The sequence below is a fragment of the Gymnoscopelus microlampas genome (assembly GCF_963454915.1).
Source record: "Gymnoscopelus microlampas genome assembly, chromosome: 16".
Lineage (NCBI taxonomy): Eukaryota > Metazoa > Chordata > Actinopteri > Myctophiformes > Myctophidae > Gymnoscopelus > Gymnoscopelus microlampas.
This window is the reverse complement of record NC_139953.1, coordinates 30,535,209-30,549,067: the sequence shown is the minus strand read 5'-3', so window position 1 is coordinate 30,549,067 and position 13,859 is coordinate 30,535,209. Positions and strand designations below refer to the sequence as shown.

The 13,859-nt window shown below is 42.8% G+C and overlaps 1 protein-coding gene across 10 annotated transcripts in view; it reads right to left on the bottom strand.

Annotated features, from left to right (window-relative positions):
• The window catches only part of LOC311062629 (dystrobrevin beta-like), a 39,937-nt gene that overhangs the window by 12,771 nt on the left and 13,307 nt on the right, over nucleotides 1–13,859 (bottom strand). For all 10 annotated transcript variants that reach the window (XM_084081811.1, XM_084081816.1, XM_084081818.1 and 7 more), the window contains 9 exons: nucleotides 13,453–13,532; nucleotides 12,552–12,632; nucleotides 11,830–12,043; nucleotides 10,921–11,006; nucleotides 10,230–10,384; nucleotides 9,080–9,182; nucleotides 3,573–3,739; nucleotides 2,170–2,294; nucleotides 36–107 (listed from right to left, as the gene is read on the bottom strand). In XM_084081811.1, coding sequence (XP_083937937.1) covers nucleotides 36–107; nucleotides 2,170–2,294; nucleotides 3,573–3,739; nucleotides 9,080–9,182; nucleotides 10,230–10,384; nucleotides 10,921–11,006; nucleotides 11,830–12,043; nucleotides 12,552–12,632; nucleotides 13,453–13,531 — 1,082 coding nt within the window. In that variant the 5' untranslated portion in view covers nucleotide 13,532. The remainder of the gene's footprint in view (nucleotides 1–35; nucleotides 108–2,169; nucleotides 2,295–3,572; nucleotides 3,740–9,079; nucleotides 9,183–10,229; nucleotides 10,385–10,920; nucleotides 11,007–11,829; nucleotides 12,044–12,551; nucleotides 12,633–13,452; nucleotides 13,533–13,859) is intronic.

Here is a 13,859-nt window from a genome sequence, read left to right as displayed (position 1 = left end):
ATCCAACAGCAACAAAATGTCAAGGTGGTGCTTACCTCCTGGGGGAGCCTGGGGGTGGAGATGACAGCAACATGGCCTCACTGGTGTTTCCAATGGGGCGTGGGGGTCTGCAAGCACGCACACGCACGCACACACACACGGACACACACATGCGCACACGCACACGCACACACACACACACACACACACACACACACACAGAATAAGACCGACAAGATCAACTGCGCAATCGATTAAAAAGGTTGATAAAATAGTAAAAATGAAAAAACTACGACGCCAAATAACTGCTAAACAAACACACTCACTACCACACAGATTCACACAGCATCAGAACACACACACACACACACACACACACACACACACACACACACACACTCACACTCACACTCACACTCACACTCTCACACACACACACACACACACACACACACACACACACACACACACACACACACACACACACACACACACACACACAGTCACGTGGTTTCGAGTGCATTCATGCAACAGTGAATAGTATCGGTCTGAGCAAACACAGACAGGCCAAAGATCACCACAGTGAGAAAGAATGAGAGAGAGTAAATCTAGTCTTAAAGGGAGAGAGAGAGAGAGAGAGAGAGAGAGATAAAGTTGTTTTTTTTAAATAGAATGAGAATGAGAATCTGAAAGAGGATGATATAAACTTACAGGAAGTAAACATACTCACAAGGTGCAGGTTCAAAATACGACACGTCTAGTGTTCAAAGAGCAGCAGTGACCTAGTCTACCCTCCCTGGAAAAAAATCTAACCCTGTAGTTCCGCCCACAAAGGGCAGGGCCTCTGTAACCCACATGCTCCAGGAGCTGGCTGTGGTTGAGATTTTATCAGCTACTATAGCAGTGGTTCTCAAATGTTTTAATTTCAAGGTCCCCCATAACTCTCAGAGTTACAGACCTGTAAGGTTCCATTTAGAACCCCCTCAAGGAATCCTGATAGTCCCTGGACCCCACTTTAAGAACCACTGTGCAATAGTCATGTTGATTACCCAACTTGAGCCCTATACACATTTTTTAAATGTTCATAAAATGTTATAATGCAAGGATTAAAGCAAAAACTAAATTCACGACTGAAAATGTTTGTTAGGCCGTCCCAATGTGTGATTTGGGAAACAGTGTGAAAGGAGTACATTAGTGGTGTGTTTCCTAAACAATTAGCACAATATGTAGAATTTTGTTGAGGTATTATCATTCTAAACCTATGTTCTTGCTGTTCCATATTCAACCCACCAAGCAATAGAATAAAGCAATAAGCCACTAGAGGTCGCAGTTTACAGAGTATTTTATAATGGCTTAGGGGTGCAGTGAGACACTACATTAAGGCACGACACGACACGTACCTCCGACTCTCTCAGCCATTATAAAATAGAGGTAAACTAAGACCTCGGGTGGCGTATTGCTTTTCTAAACGGTTACAAATATGACAACATGAAAATCATAGACATGTCCCAATTAAAACAGTTATTAATAATTCACTACTAGAACAACTTCTACAAGAAAGTAGTTCCCGGCTACCAGGAAGAGCAACTTCCTCCTCCTGTTTACTCAGCCAGTCCAGCCAGGCTGTGTGTTAGACGTCAACTTTCCCCAAACAAACACATAGAGAAACAAAACTTAACTGTTAGCTCAATCTCTTTGTAACTAAGACATATTTTTTTAAAGCCAGATTTAGCTACTACACATGTGAACGTCCCACGTAAACTGCTAGCCTAGCTACTTAACCTTCCAGCACAGATGGTCATGAGGGATGGGGAGCGCTTGTTTTCCCTACAAGCCCCGCCCCTCAGTCACTTGACGCCCCACACGGGCGGCACTAAGAAGCCCTGCACGGCCAGGGCTTGTAAGGGAATCAAGCACTCCCCTTCCATTGTTCAGCTACAGATATGCTGGATCACTGTATAAGCACCTGTGATTGATATAAGCTGATCTAAGGAGTAGATTATAGTCTGTTTAATCACGTGTACAAAATGGAAACCAGCCAATCAGAATCAAGGAATGGGACTAGCCGTTTTAGCACATGCATTCTATTGCTAGTTTGACCCATTCTAACTTACAGTGCTTTAACTGTGCTGAGAAGAGGTCCCTGGTCTGTGTACTACTACATACAGCATGTGTGCATGAGGGTCTTACACTATGTTAGCCAGGTTGAGGGTCCTCTCTGGCTCTTCTGGGTACAGGGGGTGGGAGGGCTGTCTGGACGAAACACAGCCCAGGGTTCTGCTCAGCGCTCGGCCCAGCTTCACCGCAGATGACTTCTATACTCAAACACACACACAAGTAAAATATAGTATGTGTTAGTCTATATTATCATGTTATCATATATTATGCGATCATAATGAAAAAAAAAAAAGTGAATTTTTAAACAATTTTATGAAAAACACTAAATCACTGGCAGTGGGCAAACACAGCCAGAAATGGCAGTCTGGCAGTGAATGAGTTAAGAAAGTGGTCAGTGGTGTTGTGTGCACCAGGAGGGACTGATAGACAGACATGACAAGGACTTCAGCTGCTGTCGGTAAAAAATAATAATTTGAAAAAAAGATTTGCACACACTTTGCACATGCGCCCCCCATACGTGCACACCCGCCACCTCTACCGTTTTCGACTAGCGCCGGGCCTTTTAAAGCTGCACTATGTAACTTTTCTCTCCTACCCCGGATTTGAACCCTGCGCCTGGTTTCCTGCAAGAGCTGAATTTTGTTTTACCATTGAGTTAATAGAGCCTGCTTGCTTTCTCAGGGGATAAAGTGAATCTTGACCATCAGGTCAAAATTCATGTGAGATCCTGTGTCTAGGTGAGACATGACCTTTGACACGATCTAAATGTCTCAATAGAAGAGCAGGGAGACAAAACACAATAACCCCAATTGTATAAGTTATATTGTATTAACATCCTCTACCATACAGATTGGACAAAATATTATTGTATTCATTTTAAAAAAGTTACATAGTTAACAACTATCAAATAGTTTCTTAGTGATTATTCTATTGATTACTTCTTTGATTAATCGAATAATCTTGAAGTGTGTTTTTTTTATCAAATATGTTTATAATAGATTAAATCTATTAGTCTGATTAACCCCATTCTTTAAAATCTCATTAAGCCCTTAAGCCCTATTTTATACTTATACTTATACGCGTACAGTGTTAGGCATCTACAAGCTCACAACGCGTTGCACTGCAACGTGAACTTGTAGATCGGCTATTATTATATTATTACTTTATTAAAATCGATTATTTTTATAATCTATTAAATCAATTAGTTCCATTTACTACTCGCACCCTTTTTAACATTACTGATTCATATGTAACATTTTGTAAAACACATTTTTATTTTATTTTCACTTTTATTTCACTGCCTTTTGTTTCAGTGAACAACTTAATCGTTGCTGACAGCAACATTTGTCTTTGCCTAAGAAAAGCTGTATGAAGTATTTAAGTGTATCAACTTGGTTAACACAAACACACGCACACACACACACACACACACACAGCCCACTGAGGTCATTAGGGAGTTGCACTCGTTGACTCACCCAGGTTGCGTGTTCCTTCATCTGATGCTGGCTGCTATGGGAACCGCTGGCATTGCCACGCCAGAAGCAGTCTTGGCAGAGCTGGTAGCCACGGCAACGGAGGCAGCGATAGCGAAAGCCTGTCATGCCGTTCCGGCGGCAGTAGGAGCAAGTCACTGGGTGGTAGACTGGAGAGAGAGACAATAATGTGTATTTAATGTTATATTGCTTGTGTGTCAATGTGTGTGTGTGTGTGTGTGTGTGTGTGTGTGTGTGTGTGTGTGTGTGTGTGTGTGTGTGTGTGTGTGTGTGTGTGTGTGTGTGTGTGTGTGGGGCTGGGTGATACGTACAAAATCAAATATCACCATAATATTGATAAGTGAGTGTGACAATTAGGCATGGGACGATATACGATATTATCGTGTATCGCGATAAAAAACGTCCACGATAACTGTATTGCGGGGTACTGTAATTATGGCGAAAATTATCAGGCTTTTGGGAGCACCCCGGACAGTTGCTTGATTCAGTATTTAGATATTTGATATTCATTTTATCAGACACGCCCCTCTCTCTTAATTTGGTGGATCCATCCATCCACCCACTTATCCATCCATCCATCCATCCATCCATCCATCCAGCCATCCATCTTCATCCACTTAACCAGAGGGTCGAGGAGGTAACAGTTCCAGCAGAGGATCCGTCTTCCCACATCAGCCACTTAGCTCTGGATATAATCTCCACTGGTCCTTGGTCCAGGGCCATCATCTTCCTCTTCATCATCTTTCTCTAATATGCTTTGACCCCGTTTCCATTTGCAGTTTGTTTGTTTGTATATTATTTTGTATTTATTTATTATCATTATTACTTTTTTATTTATTTTTTTAAATGGGATCACAGTTTGTTTCTCTTTTTATAGGGCTATGTTATGTTTTCAGTTATTGTTGGTAGTCATGGCTGCCAGTTCCCACCTGATGTCATGTGGTAGTTCAGACTGATCCACACCGTACTGAATAACTGCAAGCTTGCATAACATCTTCAGATTAGGACTTAAATCTAAGATATACAGGTCATCAGGTGTGGTGTATCCTCCAAAGAGGATGATACGATCTCCCACCATGCAACAGCCCATCCAAGACATCCCACACAGGGCTTTCCCTTTGGGCTTAACCTTCTTCCATGAGAAGGTATGTGGATTGAATTTCCACAGATCATTGAAGTGCTGCTTGGAGTTGTCGCCACCAAATATGTACAGCTCTCCATTGTAGGCAAAGACTGAATGACCATGGCGTCCTTTTGGACGAAGCTGTGCAGAAGGTGTGCTCAGCCAGCAGTTGGTCTCTGTGTCAAACACTCCGATGTTGTTGTAGAAGCGCCCCGGGTTCCCCGACCCCCAGCCCCCAAATATAAACATCTTTGTCCCGATGATGGTGGCAGAGTGACGTGATGAAACAGGTGGTGGAGTGCCTCTGGTGTTAATTAAAGACCAGACCATTGTAGTGGTGTCCAACTTGTAGATGTCATTAGTGTGTCCAGTCATCTGGGTGATTCCTCCATAGATATACATGACCTCCCTAAAGACACAGGCTGAGTGGTTCTGCCTCCACTCTGGAACGGTACCAGAAATATTGGGTTTGGACCATCTGTGGTTGTCAACATCAAATGAATAAAGCACGTTACAGTAAGGATTTCCCCCCCAGATGTAGACAATATCTTCTACCAGAACAGCTGTGTGGCCCGTACGCACGTAGGGAACCTCAAGGTGATGTTCTCCTCCTCCAGTTTTCACTGTGGTCAACTTCATCCAGCGTAAAGACAGTGTGTTGAAGATGTGGACATCCATATAATCACTGTTGTTGTTACCGTAACCTCCAAAAGAGTACAGCTTGTGTCCGACTGCCACAGCAGCCGGCCAGGAAAGCCTATGTCCTCCTTTCCGATGTATCGTCCAGTGAAACATTTCACACACCAGCACCACTGTGAATCAGTGCAACTAATTTACAGAAGAGGTTAGAGGGCAGGGCAGTTTGTTGCTAACAGTTGCTGAATTGAATGACCATTTGAACTAAATCTATAATCTGAAATGTGCTAATAATAAGATGTGTTTTGTCAGTACTATGACATCAGTCATCCATATTTGGGCATATCGAGATAAAGACACACAGATAGATATGCAGAGATGTAGAAAGGCAACACCTTGGAAACAGACTGATAAGAGTTTGAGACTCAATGCCCAGGAAGAGCTTCTACCCAGCAGAGCAGTTAAGAGTCATAAACAAGGATATGTTCAGTTCCTGTCTTTCTAGAATATCTTATCTTCTTCATCTTCACACCCCCCCCCTTCTCTCCTTCTTGTCATCCCCCTCTCTCCCTGCTCGTCTCCTCTGTGGCCCAAACCTCTAGTAAAGTAGGTGCACATATACATTGGCATTTAACCCATTCAATATAATGCATTATATTATTGCCTTGTGTAAGTGGCTTGGTTGTGTGTTGTTGTTTTTTTAACCACATGAACCCTAGCGTCCCTATGCTGGGGTGAACATTCAGCAAAACTAGCTGATCTACAAGCTCTTGTGAACAATTTTTACTAACTTTTTAAAAATAGCACAAAAAAGTTCATACTATTATAATTAGTGGTATTAGTATTATAATTTCAGTTTCAGTGCAGTCACAAGATTGATTGTTAGGAACCAAATGGACCTTTACATGCCTGTAACTCTGACAGTGTACAAATAGAACAAAATGGACCCACCCTACGGGTCCATTTGGTTCAATTTGTACACTGTCAGAGTTAAACTAACACAGTTTAGATTTATTTTTTGACGGTGTAGATTGATGGCCTAGAGATTAAAAAAATCTAAAATAAAATACAATCTAAAATGGGGGTCTGTGACCCAGGGTATTGTTCAAGTCGCTCCGGTCCGAGTCAAGTCGAGTCCCAAGTCGTTTGGTCCCAAGTCCAAGTCGAGTCCCAAGTCATGTGGTCCCAAGTCCAAGTCGAGTCCCAAGTCAATCCAACCCTCAGGTCCGAGTCCCAAGTCGAGTCCCAAGTCTTTGGTCCCAAGTCCAAGTCGAGTCCCAAGTCAATCCACCCTCAGGTCCGAGTCCCAAGTCGAGTCCCAAGTCATTTGGTCCCAAGTCCAAGTCGAGTCCCAAGTCTTTCTGTTGTGGGCAAGTCAAGCCGAGTCACAAGTCGAGTCACAAGGTTGTGTCAAGTCCCTCACTACTATTGTTCCCCAGCCCACCCACAAAGCACTCAGATTTATATCTTGAAGAGAGAAACCGTATCTTAAAGTCAAGAATTAAACCAGCATAAAGCTGTTCATTTATCCATTACAACATTACATGTCTGATAATTTAGTTAGAACTTGGGAAAGGCTAAATTACACTCAACCTTTTTGAGAACCTGGCATAGCCAAAAGATCCCAGGGCACACCTAGATATACTGTGTGTGTGTGTGTGTGTGTGTGTGTGTGTGTGTGTGTGTGTGTGTGTGTGTGTGTGTGTGTGTGTGTGTGTGTGTGTGGGTGGGTGGGTGGGTGGGTGGGTGGGTGTGTGTGTGTGTGTGTGTATGTATGTATGTGTATATATATATATATATATATGCACGCACGCACGCACGCACACACAGAGAGAGAGAGATTATTGGGCAGGTATAAAGAAACCTTAACCATTACAAATATATAAATCTTTGGCCTACAATACACTTGGGTCAGTGCAATGAATGGATGAGTCTGAAAACCTTCCCAGAGTAAAACTTCTTTGGTAAGTATATTTGGTACCCAATATACTTCTAATATCTGATAATAATATCTAATAATGTGATCCTGATAGCATTATTGCGGACGCATGCGCTGTTTCCCACTGCAGACAAACACCAAAACTCTCGCCCCAAAACAGTCACCCCGGGGGAAATCCGGTGATATTCACCTGGTATTCCTAAACGTAACCTCATTAAACTATGCCTAAACCTAACCTTATTCCTAAACTTAACCTCAGTAAAACTAATAACATGGCTAACCGTAAACTTATTTCTAACCTTATCCTCAGTAAAACAACTACAGGAATACAAGAACCGCTGGTCCGCGAAAACAAATGGGGGCGATGGTGTTTTGGGGCGAGTTTTCCGGTTATGTATCTACGGCACCGTGGCTTGAAGATGCGTGTGGAAATAAATTACAGAAAATAAGAATATAAATTATAATAGATTATGAATAAATGCATGACTGATAACAAATGAAAATATAACATTTACAGATCATATAAACATTACAATTATAAGAATTCAAGTAAAATTCAGAAAGTTCTGGCCAAATGAAATCTCAACTGCGCTGTTTATTATGCGCGATTGCGCATGGAAATAAATTACAGAAAATAAGAATATAAATTATAATAAATTATGAATAAATTCATGACTGATAACAAATGAAAATATAAACTTTACAGATCATATAAACATTACAATTATAAGAATTGAAGTAAAATTCAGAAAGTTCTGGCCAAATGAAATCTCAACTGCTGTGTTTATTATGGGGGGAACTCCGATGACAAAACAAGTCGTCCGAGTCATCTTGTCTCGAGTCGAGTCGAGTTGGGAGTCATTGGCTAGCAAGTCGAGTCGAGTCTCAAGTCTCGTTGGTCTTTTACCTTCAAGTCCGAGTCAAGTCACAAGTTTTACATTCAAAGTCCGAGTCGAGTGGCAAGTTTTACATACAAAGTCCGAGTCGAGTCGCAAGTCGTCAAATATGCGACTCGAGTCAGACTCGAGTCGAGTCACTATGACTCGAGTCCAATACTCTGCTGTGACCTACAATTTATAATTTACAATTCAGGCATTAATAATCTATTGCGACTTAAGGTAAGCAAGCTAAACACAAAGTAATACATCAAATGCATATTAGAGACAGTAATCTAGGATAACAGGTAAACCATGTACCTATCATCAGTCTAAACAGTATAATATCAAAACAATTATAATCTGTACATTGAAACTATACAAACTATAGGATGCTAGACCAACTTTTCACTCTCTAAATGTCTTTTCACCCTCTAAATAGCCGATCTACAAGCTCGCAACGCAACGCGTTGCGAGCTTGTAGATCTGCTATTTTTGCCAAATGTTCCACCCCAGACTATGGATGCTGGGGTTGAAGTGGTTAACAAAAGTGCCATTTTCGTGATAATATCGTAAATCGCAATTATTTTGGTCACAATAATCGTGACATGAAAATGTATATCTTCCCATCCCTAGTGACAATGATCTCAATTTTATCAATTCTCAATTTTCTTTTTAAAGCAGCATCTGGAATGCCACAGAATGGCCACAAGAGGGCATGGTAACCAAGTTTTTGATTGTTTTGAAGTATAAAATAAGACAAAATCTAGTCTCATATAAAGATATCAATATAATGTTGATATATTGTCCAGCCCTTGTGTGTGTGTGTGTGTGTGTGTGTGTGTGTGTGTGTGTGTGTGTGTGTGTGTGTGTGTGTGTGTGTGTGTGTGTGTGTGTGCGTGCGTGTCAGTCTCACCATGCTCTACGTTGGCCAGGCGGTGCATCAGGGGAAGCCAGAGCAGACACTGAGGGGGCGGGTCGGCCACGATGTCCAGGAACATGTTTAACATGACCCTCTTCTACAGCAATAACAAAACATACAAATAGTTGGATTTAACCACATGAACCACAGCCTCCCTGTTTCTGGGGCGGACATTCTGAAAAATTTGCAGATCTACAAGCTGAGCTTGTGAACTTGATGAAGAGCAGTGGTTCTCAAACTTTTTTAATTTCAAGGACCCCCATAACTCTCAGAGTTACAGACCTGTAAAGGTCCATTTGGAACCCCCTCAAGGAACGCTGCTAACCACTTTGAGAATAACTGGTGTAAATGGAAAAAGGAGCAGACCAAGTCTATAGCCCTGGGGGTCAACTAAGTAAATAGGGCCAGGGTTTAAGTGGTTACTGGTATTTTATAGAATGGCATAGTTTAGTGATCCACAACAATCCATGGCACACCAATGCTTTAAGTCACTCAAGCTGAGAGCCATTAAGACCTGAGGTTTTCTACAAATTCCTTCTAAATCCTAACAGTTTTCTGAAAAACGTATATAGCTAAAATGACACAGATATTTCCCAATTTTAATGGGTTAAACCCATTAATACTAGGCAAACTTGACCGGGTCGGCTCTGTACTTGGTCTGCGCTTTTTTTTTTGCCTCTACACCAAATCTCTTTGCCGAAAATAAAAGATCTACAAGCTCACAATGTGTCCGTTGCGTCGCATTGTGAGGTTGTAGATGTGCTATTTTTGACGAAGGTTCCCCCAGAATAGGGATGCTAGGATTCAAGCGTTTAGCGATTATATTATACTATTAGTATATATAGTATTTGGGGCAGTGGTGGGTTTGAGGTTAGCTAGTGGGCTTGTGACTGGGCTGTGTAACTTTAAGCCAATCTACATTGTACATCTGCTACTGTTGCTATTTTTGCTATTTTTGCTATATAATCTAATCACATGTCCAAAATAGGGACGTTAAAAGTGGTTAAACAAGATGCTGAACCGCTACATGCATTGACCACATTCATAAGACTGCCATTTTGCTTACAATATCCCTGTGAATGACGTAACAGTAAAATGGCCAACATGTGATTTCTGAAAAAGGACAGACAGAGAGAGCGTGCACCTGCTGTGGGAAACAGGAGCGGGCTGAGGAGTGCGTGTAGCCAAAGGACGGCCCTTCGTGGACGGCAGTGGGCAGTTTGAGAGCCTCCCTCAGGAACAGGTCAAACTTGGACTGGACCAGCGCCCCATGGGAGTCTGACACCTGAGAAAACACATCTATATGCGCGCACGCACGCACGCACGCACGCACGCACGCACGCACGCACGCACGCACGCACGCACGCACGCACGCACGCACGCACGCACGCACGCACGCACGCACACACACACACACACACACACACACACACACACACACACACACACACACACACACACACACACACACACACACACACACACAAGCATGTAGCCAAGTTATCCACTAGATGGCGCCTCTATTACATGTATAAATCTCATTACATCTAATCAGGCATGGGCCTAGGGGAAGTGATTCTGCAAAACGGTGATTCAGCGGTTCAAGCCAACATTGACAAACAAGTTGACCTTTGACAGTTTTCAAAACCTGTATTAAACATAACTACTGATGACTGAGCATTCATTTACGGCCAAATCTGTACCGGTTGGTTTATTTGCGCACACTGATTTGGGTGATGTCAGAGCCCAGCCGCGCATCTCTAGTCTACTACCTACCTCCTCTCTGGGAGTCACACTGACAAGGGTGAAAATGTCAAAAATGTAAGTGTACTCACAACGTAGCTTGTCCACCAGCTTCCCTCCACACAGAGTGGACAGCATAGCCTTGACTGACAGCACCGTCAGACGACTGTCTGCCTCACTGAAACACAAGTCACATCAGATTAGAATTACAATGAAACTGACTGCCTCTTCTTGGCGTAAACAACATTCCCTCATTTGGTGTTTGATGATGGTGGTGGAGAGTGCTGTCTAACACATTGGTCGAAAATCGTACACAAATTCTTTGGTTGACCTCAATCTGGGCACACACACCCACGGGTATCTCCATATATGGACAATATGTGACGTGACGATTTGCGCTGATGTCGGGCATTTGCACATTTGGGCTGATAGCATGGCCTGCCCGTGGTTGTCAGGGTTATTGAGTTGACAACTTGTCGCAAATGTTCAGTCATCCATACATGGGCATATCTGTGTGCTTGCCACAGACACCGCTCACCCATAAGGGTCCATTTGGTTCCATTTGTACACAGAGTTAAAGACCTGTAAGGGTCCATTTGGACCCCTGGTGGTCCCCGGACCCAATGTTGAGAACCATTGACAGTTGGACACATAAATATACAGGGGCTGCCATAGCTGAATGGTTAGTGAGCCCGCCTAGGGAGCCAGAGACCCTGGTTGCCCCAGGTTCGATTCCAGGCCAGGTCAGCATATGTGTCGATGAAATGAAATTTGTCCCTGAGCAAGACTCTTAACCCCTAATTGCTCACAGGTTCTCATTGGAAACAAGACCGCAAGGACTTTCATGAACGACCTGTTAAAAGGAATTATCCTTATCCTTATCCTTACAGTATACTGTATATATGTATACAATGTGATTGTTATTGTGTTGAATTGTGTTATAATAAAAGCTCTCCACTGATGGACACAAAGGTGATTGATCCGCTAAGTTTATCGACTACCTGTCGATTGCGGCCAGTATGAAGTCGACCAGCAGAGCGGCGCTCTCTCTGGGGTTGATGGTGTGTGTGGTAGGCATGCGTTTGCCGAGCTGGTTGAACAGGGAGGCCACCAGGTTCTCCAGCCGCGTCACCGAAATGCCGGCGTTCAGCTCCACGGCGTTCAGTCCCGCGTCTCTCACCGCTTCGATGACGTTGTACACGTCGATCAGGTGCACTGGGAGGAGAGAGAGACATGGTAGAGAGAGAGGGACAGAGAGAAGGAGGGAGGGAGGGATGGATGGATGAATACATTAATAATTTAATAAATAAGATGAGGGGGGTTACAAAGATTGGGGAAGAAAGGCAGGGTGGCCACGTAACAGCAACTAACACTTCAGAATCTTTGAACCATATATTTTTTTCATCCTCACAAGACATTTGTCACATGTTTTGTCAATTGTCACGTATCTTTCCTCCCTCACAATGTGGGGAGAACAGAAATCCTCTTTTGGAAGTTCAGTTAACCACAAACATGTTATTGCCATTTTTAACATTCCAATTCGGGACCGCAATAAAGAATACCAACAACGCTGCTCGCTTGTTGCTTGCTCAGCTGAACTGAAGTGCTCTCTGCATGTAATGTGACAAACAAACTAAAAGTCAGCGAGTCCCTTTGACATCTGTAGAGCAGAAAGCCACTAAGCTACAGTGTAAGACAGAGGTAGCAGAAGGAGTAGACTCACGGTTGCATCTCTTCTGTACAAATCTTAGTTTGCAGGCCGTTCGATACGAGGACATACGTATCTCGTCATAGTTCTGCTCCGCTGTGAATAATAAATAAGTTAGTAAGTAGATGAACAGATATGTACCATCATGCACCTTATGTATACTGGACTTGATTTGACTGTGCCTTCCTGTTATTTGACTTGTTCTATGTTGTGTGTATGTGTTCTGTTCTTTTCTTCTCTATTCTCTCTTACCTACAAAAAATAATTTCACCGACTCTTTTACACCTGGTATTGTGTGATGTGATAATAAAGTTGATTCTGATTCTAGTTCTGAAGTGCACCCAAGGAATCCTAACGAGTACATCATACTTCTTCCAAAATATGCATATTTGTATTCATCCGCCATGGCTGTTTTTATAATCTAATTTCTTTGCTAATACTGAAATTAGCGACGTTATAAATATGTAAATTGCAATGTGTAGTTAAATTGCGAGACCAGTCATCCATCTTTGGAGAAGTTTAACCACATGAACCCTTGCATCCATATTCTGGGGCAAACAGTTGGTGAATATAGACAGCCTCCAAGCTGATAACGAGTCGCCAAGCTACGACACGTTGTGAGCTTGTATATTGGCTATTTTCGGGCACAGATATTTGGTGTTGAGAGAAAAGGGGAGCGGACTGTATAGAGCCCTGGGGGACCCCGGTCAACTAAGTATAGGTGTATCTCCCGCCTTTTCAAAGGAGTAGCTACTTCATACCATAGACATCCAGGAGGACTTCAACACTTCAACTTCCGACTGCATGCATAGACATAAAAAAGGCATCCATGCAGTGTCTGTGACTCTTTGACGTTAGGAAACATGGTCTAATTCAAACCAAACCAAAACAGGGGCACATACAGTAGGTCACTCACCCAGCTCAGCAAAGATCTGCCTCCTCTCTGCCGCTGGGGTCCCTCTGTCTCCTCTCTCCCCCCTCTCCTCCATCACCATCCTGCAGGGGAGGGAGCAACACATTACTTACAGCAGTGGTTTTCAAACTCAATCAAAGGACCCCCAGTTTGATATGCATTAGGCCACGGACCCTCATTAAAGTTATTTCAACTCTAATAGTGTATGAAACAGAACAAACAGCAGCTGCGCACTCAAAACATTGTACAGATATATAAAGATGTTAATGCAAGCTTTCGGCCGTGTGAACCTTCATCAGGCATGTTTGTTCTGTTTCATACTGTTTTTATTCAGCTCCAGCACCTCATCTTAGTCTTTAATTAACGGATGATCGGTGGTTTTATTTCACAACTCATCAGAGTTGTGAAAT